Here is a 21,666-nt window from a genome sequence, read left to right as displayed (position 1 = left end):
GACAGTATCAATCCAAATTCAGGTATTATTTATTTTTACACCTTCTGTAGGAAGGGGAAAAAAATGCCCATCAAATTTTATCTTTCTGATACACAAAATGCATTTATTTTTTATATATCTAGTGGATGCCAGGCCTTAAAACTTTCCAAACTGCACAAGTAAGTCTGTACACAGAGTAGTTTTTGGGGTGAAATGCTCATGTGTTGTGATGAACCTTAAATCAGAAGAAAAGAACAGTTAAAAAATGTTGGGTACACATGTCAAGAAGTCAGCAAATCCACAAGAAAGAAAACTCGACTGACATCTAGGTATCTACACAGTCTTCAACAATAGACAAGTGGTTAATCATGTACCAAACATCAATCTCTTAAGAGCCTAGACTTTACTAGAGGTCTACATAGTCTTCACCAATGGGTACTCAAGTTCAGAAACCTTTGGCACAGAAAATCTTATCGTTTTAATAACACATATTTATAAGATCCCATCTCGAATGGTGTAAACTTAAAAAATCTTCTATGAAATAACTGGTAGCAATTTTTTCCATGGTATCTTGTATAAATTTTCTGTTTTATCACTTGGCGTCCATCGTCGTCAACTATTACAAAAATCTTCTCCTCTGAAACTACTGGGCCAAATTAAACCAAACTTGGCCACAATCATCATTGGGGTATCAAGTTTAAAAAATGTGTTCGGTGACCCGGCAAAGCAACCAAGATGGCTGCCATGGCTAAAAATAGAACATAGGGGTAAAATGTAGATTTGGGCTTATAACTCTGAAACCAAAGCATTTAGAGCAAATCTGACATTAGGGTAAAATTGTTTATCAGGTCAAGATCTATCCGCCCTGAAATTTTCAGACCAATCGGGCAACTTGTTGGGTTGCTGCCCCTGAATTGGTAATTTTAAGAAAATTTTATGGCTTTTGGTTATTATCTTGAATATTATAATAGATAGAGATAAACTGTAAACAGCAAAGTATAAGAGCTACAAATAAGTCAACATGACCAAAGTGGTCAATTGACCCCTTAAGGAATTATTGCCCTTTATAGTAATTTTTTTTTACAATTTTCATAAAGTTTACAATTTTTGTATATTTTTACAAATTATTTTCCACTGTCACATTCTGGGCCAATTTCATTATAGATAGAGATAATTGTAAGCAGCAAGATTGTTTAGTAAAGTAAGATCTACAAGCACATCACCAACACCAAAACACAATTTTGTCATGGATCCATCTGTGTCCTTTGTTTAATATGCACATAAACCAAGGTGAGGGACACAGGCTCTTTAGAGCCTCTAGTTTAAAATTGTTCCTGCCAATCCATCCAACATGGCTGCCTTGGCTAAAATAGGGTTAAGATAAAGGTAAATGCTAGTAATTGTCTTATATTTTCAAAATTATAATAGATAGAATTTGAGGCTCTAAACATCATGTGTCGCTCACCTGCATCTTCAACAATAGCCACTTTATTAGTAACAAGAGTGCACACGCTGAAATGTCTCGCCTTCCTTACTAATCATTGATATTATGTTGATAGTCCTAAATATAAAGCTTTATTACAACTGTCACATAAACTTTACATTAACCAAGAAAACTAAACATTGACCAATGAGCCATGAAAATGAGGTCATGGTCAGATGAACCATGCCAGGCAGTCATGTACAGCTAACAATTCTTCCATAAAACAAATATAGTTGGGACAATATCCCTAATGCGCCTCAGAATGAGGAACTCAAAAGTCATGTGTAAACAAAAAATCTCTGTGTAGTGATATTGGACATGTTTCTATTTTTTTACAAATGACTGAGCTTAACCATGTGTGTTGATTTAGAAAGTAGGGGAACATAGAATGAATATGTAAAGACTGGAGCTATTAAATGTGTTCAAAGTATTAAATTTTAAAAGAACTTATAGTGTTAAAAAAAAGGATTTTTTACCACGAGGAGCTGCATCACCAAAGGATACTCGGGGTTTGCTAATTTACGGAAAAAGTTATCTCACTTCGAACCCTGAAAATTTAACCACATATGTGAAAATGTCTCAGCTCCGAAACGATCCATCTTACATATCCAAGTTTACGATATGGACTGAGCAACAGAAGAAAATGTTACCATTACCGCCTATGGAGAAACTAATGCACATCTTGACCCAGTTGACTTATTGCTTATAGTATAAGAAAACAACAAAACACAAATACTTAACACTCAGCAATGAACTGTGAAAATGAGGTCAAGGTCAAATAAAACCTGCCAAACTGACATATAGATCATAAAATATGTCCTTTCACCAAATATAGCTGACCTATTGCATATACCGGTAGTATTAGAAAAAAAGACCAAAACTCAAAAATTAACTCTGACCACTGAACCATGAAAATGAGGTCAAGGTCAGATGACACCTGCCAGCTAGACATGTACACCTTACAATCATTCCATACACTAAATACAGTAGACCTATTGCATACAGTATAAGAAAAACAGACCAAAACACAAAAACTTAACTATAACCACTGAACCATGAAAATGGGGTCAAGGTCAGATGACACCTACCAGTTGGACATGTACACCTTACAGTCCTTTCATACACCAAATATACTAGACCTATTGCTTATAGTATCTGAGATATTGACTTGACAACCAAAACTTAACCCTGTTCACTGACCCATTAGGACATTGCAAGGTACGCACATACCAAATATAGTTAACCTATTACTTATAATAAGAGAAAATTTAACACTACAAAAAATTTGAACTTTTTTTTCAAGTAGTCACTGAACCATGAAAATGAGCTCAAGGACATTGGACATGAGACTGACAGAAACTTCGTAACATGAGGCATCTATATACCAAGTATGAAGCATCCAGGTCTTCCACCTTCTAAAATATAAAGCTTTTAAAAAGTTAGCTAATGCTGCAGCCATCGGATCACTATCCCTATGTCAAGCTTTCTGCAACAAAAGTCTGAGGCGCGACAAAAATCATCATTTAAGGGGAATAACTCTATAAAGAGATATATGCAAATATTCAAAGTCTATAAACCATGATTAAGGCTAAACAATTTCCATGGAAAAAAGATGTGCAAATGCTCATACCACTGCATACCAAATATCATTAACTTATCATATGTTATTCCCTTCAAACAAACCTAAACACAAACATTAACTTGTAAAGAGGGCGGTTAAGGGTTGTTTTTGTGCAACGTTTTCAGCCTTTTTATTTCACGTGTTTTGGTGTTTTATTTCTTGTTTTCTCATGTTTGTTCAATGTGCGTGCTTCGTGTTTCCCATTATTTTTTTTTCTTGTTTCATGTCGGTGCTCTTAATTTCTCATTTGATTAAAAAGTAAATTGGAACTAATTCAAAGTGTGTTATACCTTCCAAAACTTGTGTAATCTAATAGAAATTACTATGAATAATATTTCCCCCCCCCCCCAATCAGATGCAAGTAGCAGATGCTTAAATTATAAAGGTGACCGCAAGGTCTTCATGTCCATTAATAATGGCTACATGATCTCCAAGAACGGCTGAGTAATAACTTCTGGTACTTTTTTCCTTAATATTTACAATTTTATTTCTCATGCACCATTTTTCCTGGGTTTTTTTTTCGTGCTACGTTTTTGCGATTTTTATTTCATGTGTTTCCGTGTTCAGTACTAATGCTGATATAACTGCTTTTGGACGAAATGATACCAATATACAACTACAAAAAAAAAGCGGTCGTAAAAAAATCAATAGACATAAGTGGGTAGAGCCAAATAATTTCCATGGAAATGAGATATGCTAATGCTTATACAAGTGAAAACAAAATAGTGTTGACCTACCACTTGTGGTTCCCCATAAACTGACCTAATCATAAACTAATACATGTAAACTAAACACAGACTTCAAAGTCAAAAGACCATGAGATGATGACTGAGGATGTAGGGCCAAATAATCTCCATTGAAATAAGATGTGCTAATGTTAAAACAACTGCATACTAAATATCTTATCCTGCTGATAATTTTTCTTTTTTTAAATTTCTATTGCTATTTTAAGTTTTTATCTATCTCATATAGTTTATAAGATATTAAGAAAAAACACATAAAAAAATGTAAATAGTAAATATATAAAGCAATAACTCTCATACAATGATGACAAGATTTCTGCCATGTTTGACTTAATTGTAGATTTTGTCTTGCTTATCAATTTTGATATTCAAGGTTTTTATCTATCTATTATTATTATTTTCCAGATACAAAGTAATAGGTAAAAATTTCAAAAAAAGTAAAATTCATCATCTAAAGGCAATAACTCTTTAACGAAGTCATCTGACAGTTTTGTCTTAATGAACAATTGGTAGAGCTTAATATTCTGAACATTTTTGCCCTTGTCAGTTTTGATAGCAATTTTTCAAAATATTACACAAAACTAGCATTTTAACCCTATCCTTCATTTTCAGCCATGTCAGACAACTTGATTTGCAGGCAGGGGTAATCAGACACATTTGTTAAACTAGATACCCCAATGAAGAATCAAGATTGTGGTCAAGTTTGGTAAAAATCAGCCAGTTAGTTTCAAAGAAGAAGATTTTTTTTGAATTTAACAATGTCATGGACCCCATGTGATAAGAAAAGCTCAGTTGGCCTTTAAGGCAGGTGAGCTTATAAAAAAAGGAGATAAGTCTATTAAAACAATGTTGTAAACTCAGTTTAATTTGTTAGCAATAAGAAAATCTTTTAACAAACAAGAAGGTGTCCATAGTACATGGATGCCCCACTCACACTATCATTTTCTATGTTCAGTGGACCCTGAAATTGGGTTTATTTAATTCTTTTATTTAGCATTACAATTGAAAAGGACATATTATAAGGAGCATGTGTACTAAGTTTCAAGTTGATTGAATTTCAACTTCATCAAAAACTACTTTGAACAAAAACTTTAACCTGAAGCGGAACAGACAGACAAACGAACAGACGCACAGACCAGAAAACATAATGCCCAACTACTATCCTAGGTGGGGCATAAAAATATGTTTGTTTTATATTGTTATTATTTTGACAAAAAAGAAAATGACCCATGGGGAAACCCTGGTATGGCTATAGCTCATCATGATCCTAGTTAGTTTAGTTAGTTGAGGTAAAATGACATGCAATTCATAACAATAACTTAAATCTCTCAGTTGATATACAGAGTTTATTACATCTAATAAAACTTAAACAAAACAAAGCTACTGATACTTTCATATTGATGAAGTGACAAAAAAAAACATCTACAGTACAGAACTTATTTTAAAAGCACCAATCTGTTCAACAACGTCTTAGAAACGAATGAAAATAAATATTATATTAACATATACTAGAAACTGAATTCATTTTTATCGAAATTGAAATGCTTAAAGCCAAGTCACAGTCATCAATGCAGTTACTTTTGTCATTTTTAATTATACATTTCATTAATAAATTCATCATTTAATAAACACCAAACAGGTTGCATCTCTTCAAGATAAGTAGCTACTACATAGTATGTGGTCTGTAATAATGAATTGTAACATGAATGGGAAAATACAACATTATTCACACACAATTATTTCAGTCATATTCTTAACTATCCTTTGAAGGTCCAATATAAATTAAGGAAAACTAAAAACAATATCAACATAGTTCTTAGCAAATGCACATGTGAGAGGTTGAAAAATAGTTTTGCTACTATAACAAGATCTTTAGAAATCAGATATTTTTTTTATTTTTCCACATATCCTTCTTAAAATAACAATCAGAACCTGAGCATTCCATGAAGAATGTCATAATAAAAGTTCTAATCCTTGGTTGCAATAGTCATTGTTTATGTTAAATACTTTTAAAGTAGAAATGCAGTATATCTTATTCTAAAACCTGTTAAATTAACCTCTTTAATGATGTGTTCATTAAAAAAAATGTTTTGTTTTTTTCTGCATTATTGTTAATATTAAAAAAAATATTTGTTTCTATAAAATATTAATTGGATACTTTACTTATTGATTTACAATGTATATCCTATTCAATATATCAAAAACAAATGTTACACCTGCGTTTCATGGTCAACATATACATATTTAGAAAGAAAGAAAGGATTAACGTCACATGAACACCAAAGATTGATTCTAAGGCAGATTGCTTATAGGAAGATCAAACAATGATAAATACCTGCATTCTAAAATAAAGATAATTTAAGAAGTCATTTTCTCTAAAATTAGACAAGGGCTGATCTCATGTTCCTTTTAAAAACAAGTGCCATATTCCTTTGTAAAAAGACATCATCCTCTGAAACTTTGAAAAATACCAAAAATAAAACAATGCTATAAACATGTATATTCCTAGAATTAAAAAAAAAACCATCTCTGTGACAATATATCTCTTTACAAGAATATGTTCAAAAGCAGGGTCAATCTATTTTCAAAATTATAAAATTTCAATAAATATCCATATAATGTTATATCACTAAATATCTTAATCAAGTTTAAATCCAATATTAAAATATTGTAGTACAAATAACAACAAATACAAGTATCACAATTTCTTGGCATTCACTGGTACATTATTATTGTTCATATAATTCCAAGTTATCTAAGTTCAGCCTTCATTAACTATTGTAGATTAGGACTTTGGGTTTTTGAGCTCGTATAGATGGAGCTCCAAATTTTTGCTTAGCTCGTTTAAGAAAAGAGTTCACCATCTCTTTCACAACTGTATCAAAGAAAACTGCAGATAACTGAGAGTGCAGAGCATGTCTAAACTCAAATGACACCTAAAAAAGAGTAAATTTATTATAAGGTTGAGAAACAGAGAAATGTGTACAATCATGTCTAAGAACTACAGAAGTCCTTACAACAGACACCTAAATATTTACAGTATGTAAACCAATATGACTTTATTATTATTCATAAATGCAGAATGTTTTTTTTTAGATTAAATTTCAACATCTTGAATGTCAAAAACTTAGTTATTTTATATATCAAAAGATTTCTTTTTTATAAATTACGTGCTGTTCAGCTCATGATTGCGTAAAATTGTATCACAAAGTTATTCAAAGAATTATGAAAAATAAAAGTAAATAAATAAATTTGGTGTATTTACTGTCTTCTGATTGGTTAAAAGTATTACTTTTATTTTCAATGTTGTCAATTTTTATGGTGACACGCCCACTCTGACGTGTATTTGTACATCAACATGTGTACATGTGTGGTGAACGTTGTTATTGTTAATATAAATAGTTCTTTGAGCCTTATTTTTGATAGAAATTTATTCATAATGAATGGCAATAATTTATTTTGAATTTATTGAACCATAAAATTAATTTTTGAATCTTCACATTTTACATTCGTGGATTATTCAATGTGAAGTCAAAAATTAATTTTATGGTTCAATAAATTCAAAATAAATAATAGCCATTCATTAAATATTACAAAACATCTGGACCTATGTCTGGTATGGAGATGAAAATAGCACCATGGCCAAGATGTGAAACCCCAAAGTTTGGACACAAAGAAGTGAAATATTGTTCCACCAATTCAGTGTTGAAAACATTCCAAACTTTACAACAACAAATAAAACAAAAATCCATCTATTTCTTGTGATTCTGTTTTTCTACGCTACGTCTTTTCAATAATTCAGTAAACCCCTGAAAAACACTGATGTATTCCGTTAATTTTGGTTATAATTGTTTTCATCCAGATCATTATAGTAAATTCCTTAACACTCCAGAAACATAGCTACCAAAAAATCAATAAAACAATAGATTCAACTATGTTATAATAAATTTTTACTTACAGAGAAATCTAGTACACAGGTATTGGGAATATCAGGTACACCAGGACTAAACTGCCATATTGTTAGTAAATGATTAAACAGTCTACCATCAGTACACTCAGACTGAAACAAAAAGGTTTATGCATTAATATGAAAGTTTAAAATGATGGTGACAGGTTAATATATAGCAGTCTACCATCTATACATGTCAGACTGAGAATAAATGGTTTCACAGTCTATCATCAATTAACTAATAAACTGTTGACACATATATTTGTATCACTTATATGTAATATTGATAGCATAATGCAAATGTTGAAATAACAATACCCCTGTAAACTATTGAAAAAATTCAGAGTCAATGACAACGGTTCAGAATCAAATAAAACCTTAATGAAAATGAGATATACCAATGCCAGTACAACTGTCTATGGTATATCATTGACTTCCCCATAACTAACCTAATTGCAAATTTTTATATTTGCTAATATTCCAAAGTCAATGAACCATGACGAATGGCACAAAGGATGTATTATTTCCATAGAAATGAGATGAACTAAATCTAATGCAACTGCATACTAAATGTCATTGACTTACCATTAGTGGTTGATCCTAAATTTACCTAATCAAACTTAACATACAAACTAAGCAAAAGGTTGAGATGTAATATTAATAGACCAAGACTGATGGGGTCCTGCCAAGTAATCTCTGTGGATATGAGATGTGCCAACACTAATACAACTGTATACAAAATATCATTGACTTACCATTAGTGGTTCCCTTTAAACTGAATTAATCATAACCTCTGAATGACAAGTTGTTAATCAATGAAAAAAGATCAAGGTCAGATGAAACCTGCCAGACACTCATGCGTAAACTAAATGAACTTAAATAGTGACAAATCAAATATTTAAGGTCTTTCCCCTACGTGAGGAAAGACCTTATTGTTTTTCTAATGTTTTTTCTTCCAACATTTTTTTGGCATGGCCTCCCCATGTTTCTTTTGAAGTTATCAAGACCAAACATGGACCATCGATAAACCTCATCTTGAGGTATAACCAGATGACCCTGTTAAGGATTTCATCATCCCTTTTATAAGTTATCTTCCTTTTATTAGTTTTTTTCAACATGGCCCCCTCTCGTTGTTTTTCAAGATATCATGACCTTATTTGGACAATAGGTAGATTTCATCATGATGTATTACCATATGAGGTTGAATAGGATTGCATCGTCCCCTATGAGAGTTATATCCCCTTGAAACAATTTCTTTCCTTTGCATTTTTCTCAAAAAGTATTAGATAGAATTGATTTGAAAACGGCAATATGTATCGTCTTGGTACCTGTTTTGACGCGGACCAGAAATGACGCACCAATTTAGTTTTGGGTTTTATATTTCTAAACAAAAGCTGTGACGTCATCGATAATTACCATTCATAACATGATGGTGAAGGTCATATGACTACAACATAGATGCCTCAAACTCTGTCCAGAAATGTTATTATTGCTTGAATTAGTAAAGATAATGCAATTTCCGCCATTTTATTAAGGTAAAAAACAGTCGACCCTTCCCAGAATGATTATCAGTCCTAAATCCACTTTGGCCGGCAACAGTATGTAAGCACATGCTTCCCCAGTTTGTGTTTTTCAAATCATATGACTGTCATGTGACATAGTTTTACATTTAAGCGGGAATCACTGTAGAACAAATGATCGTCGCTTATATAATTTTCTATTGTTTATCGATTTTTTTCATTCATTGTACGAAGTATACATTGATAAATGTTTTAATGTCAATGTTGTTTTATGAATGCAATTACTTCTTATTTTCAAGTATATGGAATATATATGTCACTTTGATAAATTTTGAACAATTTTATATAAAATTTGAAATAAAATATAGGTTACAATTAAATTAATGAAAAAAATTGTGTTGCTATCAACATGATCATAAAAGTGACTGTAAATGTCAACATTTGTTATTAAAATTAAATTTGTTGAATACTGTTAACTTTAAATTATCCGGATTGAAGCAATTTTTCGAACACCAGGTACACTGCAAGTGGTTTTTACTGGTTTGTTTATAGTGCGTCATTACTGGTACCCATCATAAGTTGACAGTCCGTTTGTAATGTTAGCAAACATGATTTTTATTGCTTTTACTGTTTCAAAAATCAACTGTTTAATGATTGAAATACATTAACAAGTGATCAATCTTTCATTCTATTCCGTGTTTCTTTTTCTTTTAAATGGTAGATTAAATGCAGAGACAAACACAACGTTAGGTGCGTCATTACTGGTTCCTCGGGGATACAGGAACACTCAACAGATGGCAATGTTAATGAACATATACAATCATTTTGTTATTAACCCTTATAAGGAGTTATTCCCCTTGGAAAATTGTACAGAATTTTAGAAAAATTGTATTTCGAGAACCAGAAGTCGTAGAGACTTGAGACCTACACCAATAATCTGAAGTTCATGTGACATTTAATTTGCACCCAAGGTCAAAGGTCACCCAGTGCAAAAAAAAATTACGCTGCAATTTCAAGCTTACATATTAGGAAAACGATAAGAGTTTGCTGCATACTTACAGCGTATAATTTGTTCCTCTTGACGAGCTCTACATTTTATATAATAAGCCCAAAAATGTCCGACCGTCTGTTCAAAAGTTACAACGGGATGATTCTTAAAAGTAGAGTATTTTGTGTATATCTTTTTAAAGGTAACAGATATCAATCTACTATAAACTGCAAAGATGATCAGTAATTCAAAACCTTCAATTTGAGGTCAATGTCAGGTCATGGTGAAATTTCACCTTGACCTTCACATTATACTATGACCTTGAACTTTGGATATTTGAAAGGTCAAGTAGTCCTCAGTTGAATGGTGGTGATCCCATGTCTGTACGACTTCCGGTTCTCAAGTTTGGTATTGCATCATATATTTGATGATTAATTGTGACCTTGGTGAACTTTGAAATTGTCCCAATGCTTTTTCTATAATGTTGTCCTTTAACTGTAGATCATTTACCATTTAACAGATTTGAGATATCTATTGTCGTTTTAAAGATAATGCAGTTTGAAATTTTGCGAGCGGCGGCATGTATTTCTGAATCAACAACAGCTTACCACTTAAAATGTTTCAGAAATTGAAGACGTTCATATAGTTATATGTTTGACCAAATACCAAAAAATTCCATTTAAAAAAAACACCAAAAAATCATTTTGAAATTTTCATGTTTTGCATTGACTTTGTAAATTTCATAACTTCTATTTATATCGTTGATATTGCATCACTTTTGGCACTTTGTCAAATGGGGTTATCTGATATATCAAATTGAAGGTCTCAATAAACTCTACTTAAAAATGAAAATTTTAAACCTCTTTTTCATCTCAGGTGGAAGGGTGGGGTCATTTAGTGCAAAAATTCAGATTTCTCAGATGGTAAGGTTGTCGCATATCAAACGAAAGAACATGAAGCGTACATTTCAAATTTCAAATTGACGTCCCCCAAAAATTGGTTGGATGGGGTCATTGAGTGCAAAAAAACAAATTTCTTTTATGATAGGGTTGTTGTATATAAAATGAAAGGTCATGATGTGTACAATTGAAATATCAAATTCCCAACCTCCAAAAATTGGTTGGATGGGGTAATTAAGTGCAAAAATCAAACTTTTTAGAACATGGCGTTGTCGCATATCAAATGAAAGCTCATCTACCCTGTGTTACATATATCATACTTCCGATCTCAAAAATGTAGGCGGATGAGGTCATTAAGTGTAAAAAGCGGAAAGTTTCAAAAGGTATGCTTGTCGTATATCAAACGAAAGGTCATACAAAGAACATTACGAAAACATCACTTTTACAGGAAAGACCTTTCAATTGTTTTACAAACAATTGAGATACTAGTTTTGTTAATTATTACAAAAGGAATGTATGCCAGTTTTACAATTGAAGCTTGTGCCCAACTACCATTACTTATTTTTAATCTTCAAATTCAATTCTATGAACCTTGACCACAGCAAGCTCCTTATTAACCCCCTTCAAAAACCAAAGATTTTAACGGACTAAAATATTGTTACTAAATAGTATATAATAAAGCCATTTTCATTATATAAAAAGTGTGAGGTACAATGTAACATTGGATCTGAAACAGGTGACAAATAAGCTAAGTTGAAGTAGAAGGAGACGCAGGTACAAGATACCTATTCTCTTTTGTAAATATGGTAAAGTCTGTATTTTGGTCCAAGACACACAAAAAAGACAACTGGATAAAAATGCCTTATAGGTTCTTTAAAAATATTTGCTTATTATTTGAACTCTGTTGTAATCAGATATAGGAAGATGTGGTATGAGTGCCATCGAGAAAACTCTCCATCCAAATAACAAATTATAAAAGTAAACCATTATAGGTCTGGGTACGGCCTTCAACACTGAGCCTTGGCTCACACCGAACAGTAAGCTATAAAGGGCCCCAAAAATTAGTATTAAATGTAAAACCATTGAAACGGGAAAATGCATTTTATAGTATTATTTTGTTTCATTTCTATGTCAAGTATCACAATACTAACCTTTACAAGGTTTGGTTTAGCAACTGTAACACAGGAAGTGTATCTTTCACTCAAGGGAGGAAACCCTACTTCCATCTTACATTTAAAACTTCCTGGTTTACTGTTGAATACTGTTGACTGGGTACACCAAGGAACAAATTCTGTATACTTTTCAACATCAGCAACAATTTCATACATCTGTTCCATGGAATACCTTTAAAATATAATGATTATTATAATGCTGTACTTTCAGATTTTTTTCTCATGTTTTTATTATTGTACAAATAAATCAGATTTGGTTAATTATGCATATAGATTTTGAAAGCATTACTTGTATACAGTATTAAAAGAAACCATAATAATTGATTTTGCATTTTTGCCTATGTTTCAATAATCCCTGGCAATAATTTTCTAAACAAAATATATATTTCTATGTTTTTTTCAAGTCTTATTCCACAAAATTCTTCAATATATTTTTCTGTCCTTACTTATAGTATATATTTGCCTGATTTTGATTTTGACATCACTGTGAACAAGTTATCCTGTTAATTTTTAACTAATTATAACAAACATGACTTGTCTACAGCAATTCTCAATATTTCCAGATATGTCCTAAACTAAAAGGCGAATGTCAGAAATGGCAGATTACGATTAAGGTCCAAAATTCATTTTGCTTAGAAAAAATGTTGGTCATTTCATTGTGATTAGGTTGCCAATTGGCTCTTATTTTTGTTAAGAAATGCTTTTACGCAAATATGACTGCCATTTGAGTAAAGTATGATCATCCTGAGGGTCCTCTCAATAATCCTATTATTAATGCCTCTGCAGGATATTGGCTAATGGTTGCTATTTCTTTATTTAGTGTGATACAAAAAAATCTACATTAATTTGATTGGCTACTCCAGTATTAAGATGATATTACAGCATTTCCATTAGCTATTCTTTAGGTCATTGATTACTTTCAAATGTTAAGACAAATTCAATATACATTTCGTCCATTGCTAGGGACATATGTGATTTCTTCAATAAAATACAAAACACTCATACTTTTCACCTGACAATCTTCTTTATGACAAATTTTATTACATTCAGAGGCGTACAAAAAGTCTAAAGTGTCTGATGTTAAAGAATGGCACAGGAAAAGGACAAATGATGGCATACAGAATGTGCATAGTAATAGTAATAATAAACTTGACAAAGGCTCATTTATTATTATATTGAAATTAAATAACTCAAATTGCCAATTATGAATAAAGAGTATTAATATGTATGTATTATCAAAATATTTCAGTTTTAAAGGTTACCAATTTAAAAAATTATGAAGTGTTGCAAAACTCACCATTATGATCATTTTTAATTACTATTTAGCTGTTGTCTAACATGTCAAAACTTGTGCGAGTGTTTTTTTTTAACGTTTTTACTGGTTTTAATGATTTACCCTAGCAATCTCCTTTCTGAATAGTCTTTTCTCTTGTTAGTGGTGGTGCCTGGTAACTTTGGTAGTTGAAACAAACATCTTTGTTGTGTGAGGCATATATCATCATGGCTGAAACATGGTATTATTGGGTAGCAGGCTAATACTGCAGTTCTACAAAAAAAAACATACTCATTGAGCTGATAGGTAAAACATAAAGTAAGATATCAAGAAAAGTAAACTCAAATAATTTGTAAAAGGTTTTTGAAACCAAGAGTTTACTTGTAAATGGTGCTGTCAGCGTACAAGTGAACTGTTATTTAAATAACTAAAGACTTAGTCAATTAAAATGTAAAATTCAGAAATAAAATACAAAAAAATTAAACCTTGTTTTGTTGATTAATTTTTAAAACTATTGTTTTTCAATTTATCAAAATACTGAAATATGCATTTATCACAGTTAATCATTTTAACTGTGCTAACTTTTGGTTAATTTTTTTTCTTCAGAAAATGGTCAAGTTTTTTGGATTGATACATGTACCTCTGAAAAGCAATGACTTCCAAGAGATCAATCATATAAACAAACAGGAATAATATTACTGGAATTCCAATATTGTGGTTTAAATAAAACTTTATCCGTGATATCAGGTGGCAAAATTTAAGAAATGATGTATGATCATTTTACCAGATTTAAGCACTTAATATTTAAAGTTGTTATCATAATAATAAATTATCAGTTTTTAGGACTTTATATGTACATGTAATATACACATATTTATGGTTAAGGGCTGTTATACATGTACATGTATGTTTAAATGATAATAAAGAGCAATTTTCATCAAATCTTCTATTGTCTTTTTCTTAAAAGGTCCATATATACTTCAAGTCTTTCCTATTTTTTTCAATATAGATTGATAGATAATTCTTCTACATATTTATCAAATTGCCATTCTGTCTAAATTGGAATGATCAAACTGTAAACAACATAAAAGAATTCTGCTGGACTTTTTCTGTATACATGGAATAAATTAAAATTCAAGTTCAAAAATATAAGTTAAATAATTATAATGAAACAGGCTATTAAAAAATGTGCATTTATATCATGATTTTCATTTCTAAAAGTGTAATTTTCGTATACTTATGTGTACATGTACATCATTAATTGATAAAGTAATTATTTTATTTTAGATTTGATTATATATCAATAGTTGGCTTTTTACTTGTGTGAGGGACTTTCCCCTTAGGTTGTTTATTTAGAAATATGATGGGAAACAATTAAATCTTACAATTTATTCCTAATTGCACTAAAACTTTCCCACTGCAACATAATTTTTTCCTATTTATTTTTTTCTTTTACCATAAAAAATATTACCATTAGTCAAGAACAGGAAATTGTTGGTGCTTTTGTCATCTGTCAGCAGCCATATTTTGATGAACAAGAAAATCACAATTTGCGATAAAGAATAAAAATTAATCAGTAATTAAAGAAGAAATAGGAGAAGCCCAGTGCAGTCACTGAGTCATGTACAGTTTTAGAGTTTTGGCGAAATTCAGATTTAAATAATTATAAACATGATAAATGGGTTTATGTATTTTACATAAATAAAGATGCTGAGAACAGCCGTAGAATGGAGTTACATCACATGTATAGTTATAATAAAAACACAGGATTTTACTATCGTAGTATCTGACAGTTTCCAATTGTATTGAAATTTGCTGCTTTTAAAATGCTTAAAGATTTTTTGTTCAATTTTTAACTAAGTTTATTATGTAAATTATTATAATAACAAATTATTGAGTTAAACAATAAAATGAATACAACTATCAGTTATAATCTGGGGATGAAGTCCCCAACAACGGTAACAAAATCCATCAAAAATATCAACAACAAAAAAATCGGGAAAATTTCTCGAATTTTTCCATTCTACTAATGAACTCAAAATCGTTAACTTTTTTTTTCAGACTTTTTTAAATCTCAGCATCTGCACAGAAATCTACTTCATTTTCCTGTCTTGTTTGCATGAGACTTTGAATAAAATATATAGTTATCAGTTGAGTAAAATATAGGGAGGAACTCAAGACGATGGCTACATTACTGAAGGTCCCGAGTTCGATTCTCACTCGAGACGTCGAATTTTCAGTACATCAGTAGGGTAATTTTGACCCTCCCACACACATCTCTGGTATCAAGACCGGAGTTAAAACTATATTGGATACTTTGGGGGCCTTGGTAGGTCAAAGTTGTTCCCAGCTTGACCTGGAGATCAATCTTCTGAAATCTCTTTGAGTTGTCTGTTCCCGCCGAAAATCCTGGTGGTTCTCTCCGAGTACTTCGGCTTCCTCCACCATAATAACAGATTTCCCAGTGTCCTACACACTCCCTTGGGTGGGGATTGTTTTGGTGGTAGGATAATATCAGGACGAAGTCCCTATTACAGTTGAAAAATCCCTTTTTTAATTCCTCCATTTGCGCAGAACACAGAAATCTGCTTCCTTTTTCTGGTCTTGTTGTCGTGAGAATGAGTAGTCTAGTAAAATATAGGAACTCGAGGAACACAATACCAATATTTCATTTTTAATAATTCTTTGTCCTTGATATGAATTAACGTTACCCAATGCATTGGCCATTGCATTTCTTTGTTTACAATGAACATGACGTCAACTTTAATAACGTGACAAGTAATATCCCTAACAGCAGAACCAAAATCGGAAACGTTACTGTATTTCCATTATTTTTTTTAACAAATATTTAAGTTACAAAAAAAGTACATTCATACAACATGCATACATGTACAATACCAATATTCATTTTTAATAATTGTTTGATATGAAAAAACGTTACCCGATGACAGCAGTTCTTTGTTTACATTGAATATGACGTCATAGTTTAAATAACGTCACATCTTAAATCCCCTTTTTTCACGACTGAATTAAAAAAAAAAAAAAATCACACAGACTTCGTCCCCATTCACATGTTTATGCCTGCCTCATATTAGCTTTTCTGATACAATTCATTATGATTCATGACTTATCAAAAGATGTCTTTTATATATACTTGTACTTTACATACTTATCTAAATTACTTTCTCTCTTAATTTGCCTAAATACTCGGCAAATTATTGTCCCTGGTCGAGTCAGGTTTCGTAAAGTTGCCATTCATAATTAATGACCTTGACCTTATGCAATAACTTCCGGTTTTTGTTCGTCGGCTTACGTTTAGCTGAATAAAGGATAGATTCCTCGAATGCAAGTACCGAAGGATAAAGGGTATGACGAAAAATACCTCGAGCTTTGTACTATAAGACATAAACTTATCTCTGAGATGTGTTCCAACAGTACAGAGGCTTTTGTACCATTTACTGAGAATGAGATCCAGAGCGGTATTAATCACCTACATGCTGGTAAAGCAATAGACGAATTTGATATATGTGCCGAACAACTGAAGGCAGCAGGAGACATTTTAGTGCCAATTATAACAAAGTCTTTTAACTCAATACTAAGTAATGGTGCCTTCCCTGATGCTTTAAAGTCTGGAATCTTAACACCAATTCTGAAGAAATTAAAAGATCCTTCCATTTTGGATAATTACAGAGGAATAACTCTAACTCCTGTTTTCACTAAGTTATTTGAATGTGTATTACTCCCAAAAATTGAACAACATTTTGGAAATGATCAAAGTCCGCTTCAGTTTGGGTTTACAAAAGGCCTATCCATGCTACTAGCAGCACTGATTATCTTAGAAGCAAAATGTGAGAGCAAACTTACTCCTCTGACACCGTTATGTCTTATTACAGTTGACAGTATGAAGGCGTTTGATGTTGTCAGTCATATAATCGTTCTTGACAAGTTGTACGAAACAGGGGTGCACCCTAAGATATGGACTATCGTAAAAGACCTATATAATGGTATGACTTCTAAAGTAAGATGGGCTGGTGGAATTAGTGACAACTTTAAAATTCTTCAAGGAGTGAGACAAGGTGGAATTTTGTCTCCATTGCTATATAAAATCTATAACAACAATTTGCTAATGGAATTACAAAGGGCAAGACTCGGATTTAGAATAGGCAACATTTATATGGGTTGTCCAACATGTGCCGACGACATCGCTCTTCTCTCAAGAGATACTAATGAACTACAATGTATGTTGTCAACTTTACATAGACATTCCTTACAAGATAGAGTTACAATTCACCCCACAAAGACAAAAGCAGTGGTATTCAGTAAAACAAAAAGTATAAAATCTTCATTGTCTTGGAAACTAGGGGACTCTGACATATCGCCAACCAACCAAGCAGTACATCTTGGTATTCTTAGGTCAGAACTGAAAGAAAATGTTTTAAATATAGAGGATCGTATTAGTTTATCTAGAAGGACAATGTATGCCTTACTTAATACAGGCCTCCATGGATCAATGGTATCAATCCAATTGTCTCTTACAAAATTTACCAGTCTTACATCATACCGAAGTTATTATATGGTCTGGAAGTTCTCCCTCTGAATAACTCTCAATTAGACATCTTGAAAAGATTTCATATCTCAAATCTGCGCCGATTTCAATCTTTGCCAACGCGTACAGCAACATGTATAGTCTATTTACTATTGGGTGCACTACCGATAGATGCAGAGATACACAAGAGGCATCTTAGTCTTCTCCATAACATTCTCACTTGTAATAACACAACAATAAGAAATCTTCTGCTCAGACAACGTGCAGTAAATGGTGATAACTGTGACAGTTTTTTGGGTAGAATTCAAGAAATTCTTGAATTGTATGAGTTACCAGATATTGATTCTCTATTACTGGAACAACCATCAAAATTAGCATTTAAATATCAGTGTAAATGTGCAATCCAGAAGACATGGACAAACTTACTTAAAGCTGAAATGGACAATAAATTAACTCTAAAATATATAAATGTAAATGTACTGTCTATTGGTACTCCGCATACATTATGGAAATCCCTCCGCTCAATGGTATCAGAAGTGAAGATGGGCATCACTAAAGCTAGGATGCTGACTGGCACATTTATGACACAAGCAACTAGATATAAATTTAAAATAGAAAACGCTGATCACATTTGCCAGCTATGTGCGATATATTCAGAGGATATTAAACATATTTTGCTAGAATGTCCAGCTCTTCATAGTGTAAGACAATTATACTACAGCCGTTTGAAATTAGAAGTTATTCATGTAATTGGGGAAAAGAAATGGCTTGAACTCTTTGGAAACCATGAATCTATATTGCTTCTGATTTTGGACTGCTCAAACTTTAGTGGAAATTTTAATACCGAACAAATAACGGTCATTACAAAAATATCTACCGAATTGTGTCATCAGCTATATATTAAAAGACTTAAACTGTTGGAAGGACTCAAAATAACATCAACAATTAACAAAGGGACAAGTTCATCTAATGTGTAGTATTTCCAAGTGATCAGTAACTTTATAACATATATATTATTTGTCTTAATATATACATATCAGTGATTGAGGTGATGGCAAGGTAGTCTGCTCCCTTTTTTCTATAAACTTTACTTATAGTGTTGAGACCAGCATTAGTAGTATAGGTCGTGTATACATGTACATAATTCCTTGAGAGGACCTATGGAGAACCTGTGTATATAGTGTATATATATTTAAAGTGCTACAAGATATTCTTGGTGTTCCTTAATGGAAGGATAATACATACAGAAGAAGAAGAAGTAGTACTCGAGCTTTTAGGAATTGTATGCTGGACTAGTGACGTATATTGTTAACAGCAGAAAGTGCAATTTGTTGTTGAATAAAAAAAAAAAAAGAGATACAATTTTAAGTATAAATGAAAAATGATAGAGTATGTTCATACTTAATCAAAACGTAGTGTCTGCTGTGGTATATTAAAAAAATATAATGAAATAAAAGGTCATAAGGTACAAGTTGTGACAAAATGGCACATTTTGAATGGCTTGTAAACAAGAAAAAACATCATTATGTGATAAGAAGCTAAACTAAACGATAGAAATGTAAAATAAAATACGAAAAGATAGCTTTAAGAAAATATAGGGTCACCATACGTTTTTTCCTGCTATTATATAGAATAGCAAATTGCATGTAGATTCCTTAAAAAAATGCGCCATTGTAGAGTTACCTGCCCTTAACATACTCAATTAAAAAAACATTAAAAAATCAAGCAAAATAATCTATGCTTGTAAAATATTAATATTTGTAAGTTGAAATCTAATAAATTAATTGTTTTTTTTTTAAAGAAAATTAACATTAGTTATCTGCATTTTTGCATCAAATTTTAATTGAAAATTTAGGTCTAAGATTCTCTCTTATTTACAATCAAAGAAGGCGAAAGACACCCATTTAATTCTTTATTCATATTTGTTTTTTAATTTTGCCGTGGGATTTAAAGTTTTAATCTTTGCATTTGTGCTTTAAATCATACATGTTTTATTTATTTTCGACATAAAGCTTTAAAGAGCCTTTTTTTTATAGTTTCTAGTGTAAATCGATTTAAAATAAAACTTAATTTTTGCATTCGAATAATACGTTTGTCGGTTTTTACTCGGACTTCAGTACGTACATTAAAGAGATTTATCCTGCCTAGCTGACTTTATATAAAGCAAATACTAACAATGAACACTGCCCTTTCCTGGATCTAGATATCCGGTATATCTTTAACAGGCAGCTTAATACCCAAATTTTTGATATAAGAGATGTTTTTTCATTTCTTATTGTTAATTATCCATTTTTAGATGGTGCATGATGTCTTGTCGCCATCTTATGGTATTTACATGCATTTATCTCAACTTATTCGATTCGCTCGTGTATGTAACAACGTATTTGATTTCAAAGAAAGAAGTCTCTGTATTACTTAAAAATTATTACACCAGAGTTTTTGATATCACAAACTATTCAAAAAATTTAATGAATTTTATCACCATTACAAGGACATCATTCGTAAATATAAATCAACATGCAGACATCTTATACGTTCAGGTATTTCACATCCAATATTCTATGGTAATATTCTTTACTAAGCACAAAAAATGTCGGCATTCACCTCAAAAGCTAACCAAACCGTTAAACAGACTTACTATAATGGTTTACTTTTATAAATTGTTATTTGGATGGAGAGTTGTCTCATTGGCACCTACACCACATCTTCCTATATCTAATTATTCGGAAGGATATCGTAAAGATACTATTGTCAAGTCATTAAGGATTGTATATTGGTTAACTCATGAGGTCTTTGCATCGGAATTCAAAACATTTTTCTAAAACCAGTTGTTGTCATGATACTCAGTGCTGTGATACTAGTTATGTTCTTCTCATATATTTTTTATGGTATGATACTAAACCCCTTTCGGAAGGGATGGTACTTGATTTTCATACGATGAAGACAAAATCGTTCAATCAGTTCGATTGAAGGCTGGAGCTGGTATATATCAGTAACTGCTAGCAGTCCTTTGTAAATTTATGTATCAATGTCATTTTGCTTACTTTTTTTGTTACCTATTCTGACATTGGTCTCGGAATTCTTTTAAACTGAGTATACTGTGCGATTTTCTGTGTTTCTTTAATCTACATTGGTTAGAGGTATAGGAGGAGGGTTGAGATCTTACAAAACATGTTTAACCCCGCTGCAATTTTGCACCTGTCCCAACCCTCGTTGTGGTCTATGATTGTGATGGTAAGTTTTTTTAGATCAGCTTGGGCGTGCCCAGGTGATCTCAAATGACGACGCCCAAGCTGATCTCAAATACCTTACCATCACAATCATAGACCACAACGAGGGTTGGTCGAAGGCTGACAGAGTAACTCGGGAAAGATTTTGGATTAGAAAGTTAAGGACAGTTTCCCCAGAGGGCATAAATGAAAAAAACATAGAATGAGTCACTCATTTTCCCTACCATCACTCATTTTCCTGTCATCACTGTTTTTCCTATCAT

General features: G+C 31.8%; 1 protein-coding gene across 1 annotated transcript; it reads right to left on the bottom strand.

The window, feature by feature from the left end:
- Positions 1 to 5,157: 5,157 nt before the first annotated feature.
- On the bottom strand, positions 5,158 to 16,949 carry LOC139513192 (coenzyme Q-binding protein COQ10 homolog A, mitochondrial-like). The gene is made up of 5 exons (XM_071301472.1): positions 16,797 to 16,949; positions 13,751 to 13,900; positions 12,334 to 12,526; positions 7,785 to 7,886; positions 5,158 to 6,762 (listed from the first exon to the last, which is right to left on the bottom strand). Exons 1-5 carry the CDS (start codon positions 16,880 to 16,882, stop codon positions 6,598 to 6,600), a joined length of 696 nt encoding a protein of 231 aa, XP_071157573.1. The 5' UTR covers positions 16,883 to 16,949; the 3' UTR covers positions 5,158 to 6,597.
- Between the last annotated feature and the right edge of the window lie 4,717 nt (positions 16,950 to 21,666).

The sequence above is a fragment of the Mytilus edulis genome, chromosome 2, assembly GCF_963676685.1.
Source record: "Mytilus edulis chromosome 2, xbMytEdul2.2, whole genome shotgun sequence".
Lineage (NCBI taxonomy): Eukaryota > Metazoa > Mollusca > Bivalvia > Mytilida > Mytilidae > Mytilus > Mytilus edulis.
This window is presented reverse-complemented; position numbering and strand designations above follow the sequence as displayed.